This window comes from Echinops telfairi, unplaced genomic scaffold (genome assembly GCF_000313985.2).
Source record: "Echinops telfairi isolate 266 unplaced genomic scaffold, ASM31398v2 ScPeMD7_10;HRSCAF=50, whole genome shotgun sequence".
Lineage (NCBI taxonomy): Eukaryota > Metazoa > Chordata > Mammalia > Afrosoricida > Tenrecidae > Echinops > Echinops telfairi.
Window position 1 is genome coordinate 1,754,451 of NW_022103907.1, and position 2,474 is coordinate 1,756,924.

At 55.2% G+C, this 2,474-nt stretch overlaps 1 protein-coding gene across 1 annotated transcript in view; it reads left to right on the top strand.

Moving 5' to 3' along the window:
- TOGARAM2 (TOG array regulator of axonemal microtubules 2) overlaps positions 1 to 2,474 on the top strand; it is a 55,675-nt gene that overhangs the window by 24,663 nt on the left and 28,538 nt on the right. The window contains 1 exon segment of the mRNA XM_045287016.1: positions 2,329 to 2,463. Coding sequence (XP_045142951.1) covers positions 2,329 to 2,463 — 135 coding nt within the window.

Consider the following 2,474-nt stretch of genomic DNA (forward strand, 5'->3'; position numbering starts at 1 on the left):
TTCCCCTCTCCTGATGGAGGACAAAGTCCAAGAGTCACTTAAGTGGCTTGATGCTTTGCACCTATTTCTACTTTGGGGTCCGGCTGCAAAGGACACAATGTCAAGATTGTGAGCTTGGTCCTCTCGATTTTCCTAAGAAGTCCTGTGAGATCCTCCCTGCTCACGGGGCCGGGGGTGGGGGGTTGCGTTAGGTGGGCTCCGCTGCATCTGCCCAAACCTTCCTGTGTGGTGTGTGTGTAAAGAACGTCTTCCCTCTCAAGGAGGATTTCCTTAGACTAGAGGCCCAGCACGGAAATGGCTGGGCAGAAAAGCATTAGAGATGAGCCTGCTGAGAAGAAACAGAAGAGCAAAGGTAAACACAGAGCCTGCTCCCAGGTGACTAGAAGCTTGAGCTCCCTCAGCTGGAGCCCTGTGTGGTCCTCTCTCAGCCTGGGTGGTCCTGAGGCCATTGGAAGCTGGGTTAGCTGGTTACCTAGTGCTGCTGTAGCAGAAAGGAGCCCTGGCGGCGTAGTGGGTTCCAAGTTGGGCTGCTAACCTCAAGGTCAGCAGTTCGAACCCAGTCTAAGGAGGGGAGGTGAAGCTTTAGCTTTCTGCTCCTGTCTCAAAAACCCACAGGGGCAGTTCTTCTGGGTTCTCTCTGAGATCAAAACGATAGTGAGGTTTGAGTTTGGACCCGTGACTGAAATACCACCAGTGCCTGTCTTGAGCAGGCGGATTCAGGAGGCCCCGGGTCTGAATTCCAGGCCTGGCTTCTCGTAGCTGTGGCGTTCCTTTGTATCCCTTGGCATGTGGAAGCATCCCGAGTGTCCGTCCCCATGCGGCATCTTGCCCTTTGTGTCTCTTCTGCTCTCTTTTCAAGTGACTGAGAAGTGATTCGGTAGAGGACCCACCCGACATTGGTATGACCTCATGAACATGGAAGAAAGCCCTGTTTCCAAACAGGGTCCCATCCACAGGGACAGGATCAGGACTCCAATCCATAATCATCAGGGGCCATAATCCAATCCATAGAGAGAAGACAGAGAGGTAGGAGCAGGGCTGAAAAGCAGGAGGCCGCCACTCTCTCCCTTGTTTGAGGGCTTTGCGGACGACATCCAATCCAGGTCTCTGCCATCCAGGAAAGGACGTGGAGCTTGGATGTCACCTGTGCACCAGAGGGCAAACGCAGGGGCTGATTAAGGGACGGTCACACAGCCAGCAGCAGAGCGAAGAAGAAGCAGAAAAAAAATCAGGATGGTGACCTTTGTGTCTCAGTTTTAAAGAAAAAGTGGATGAGGACCTAATGTCAGGGGTTTAAATGGAGAGAAAATGTTTTGAGAAACGATGTACAAATGCGCTTTACACAATTGATGTGTGTATGGAGTGGGATAACAGTTGTATGAGCCCCTAATAAAATGTTAAAAAAAAAAAAAAAAGAAAAGAAAAGAAAAAGTGGGCTCTCAATGTAGACTGCCCTTTTGAAAGCTGTCTTTGGGGAGGCTGGACCCTGAGGAGAACCAGTCAGAGAGGGAGGCGTCGGGGTGAGCGAGCGCTCTGGGCTCAGAGAAGGAGACTGCGTGTCCTGGCTCTGCAGATTGAGTAGATGAGGGCCCGTGGAGGGTGCCCCAGGATCCCTGGGCTCTGACATCTTCCCTGTGCTGTTCAGGCACGCCGTCCTGTTCTTCTAGGATTCTCAAGGTTCTAGCATCTGTCCCAAGGAAGGCGAGGCTGGGAAGTACGATCTGCGTGTTTCATAAGATCCCTGTGGCTGGTGGGCCCTGGGTGTGGGGCCCCATCCTGACCATGTGTCCGGGTAGCCTCCATCTGTCTGGTGTCTTCGTGCCTTTTGCAGCTCCCTGGCCTTCTGCCTTTGGGCCCCTTCCTAACACGGAGGGACGCATAGTGGAGAAAGGAGGAGAAGCTGACAGCACAGGGTCCTGGCGGGTGGGACAGAGAGCAGAGGCCCTGACCTCCCTCAACCACCAGCTGACCTCTTGGGCGCCCCCTAAGCACCGCCATAGCAGGGTCACAAGTGGGGGACTGACTGGGTGGGCTGGGTCACATGGCATTGAGCAGTGTGCCCCAAACCAGCCCTTCAGTGGCCAGGGAACAATGAGGCATGGTGTGGTGGGCATGGAGAGGCCAGGGAAAGGCGGAGACTTGGTGGTCTCCTTGGCTCCCAAGGAGGGGCCTCACAGTGTCCTCTCACCCACCAGCGCTCTGGTCAGAGGGCCTGAGGGCTTCCAGCCAGGCCTGGTGCAGAGGCTGCAGCAGAGGGAGCAGCGACTTGGGGCTCTTGCCGTCCACCCGGGTGACAGGGCTATGCTTCTTTCCTCCCTGTGAGTGCAGCCAACTCGTTACCTGCGGTGCTTACGCTGGGGTCTCCGGAATGGGACGAAGAGGAGGAGGAGCTGGATCTCAGAGCCTTGAAGGAGCTCAGGCCTTTCTCCAACCCAGAGCTGGGGCTGATGGATGCCCTGCAGAGTCTCAGCAGC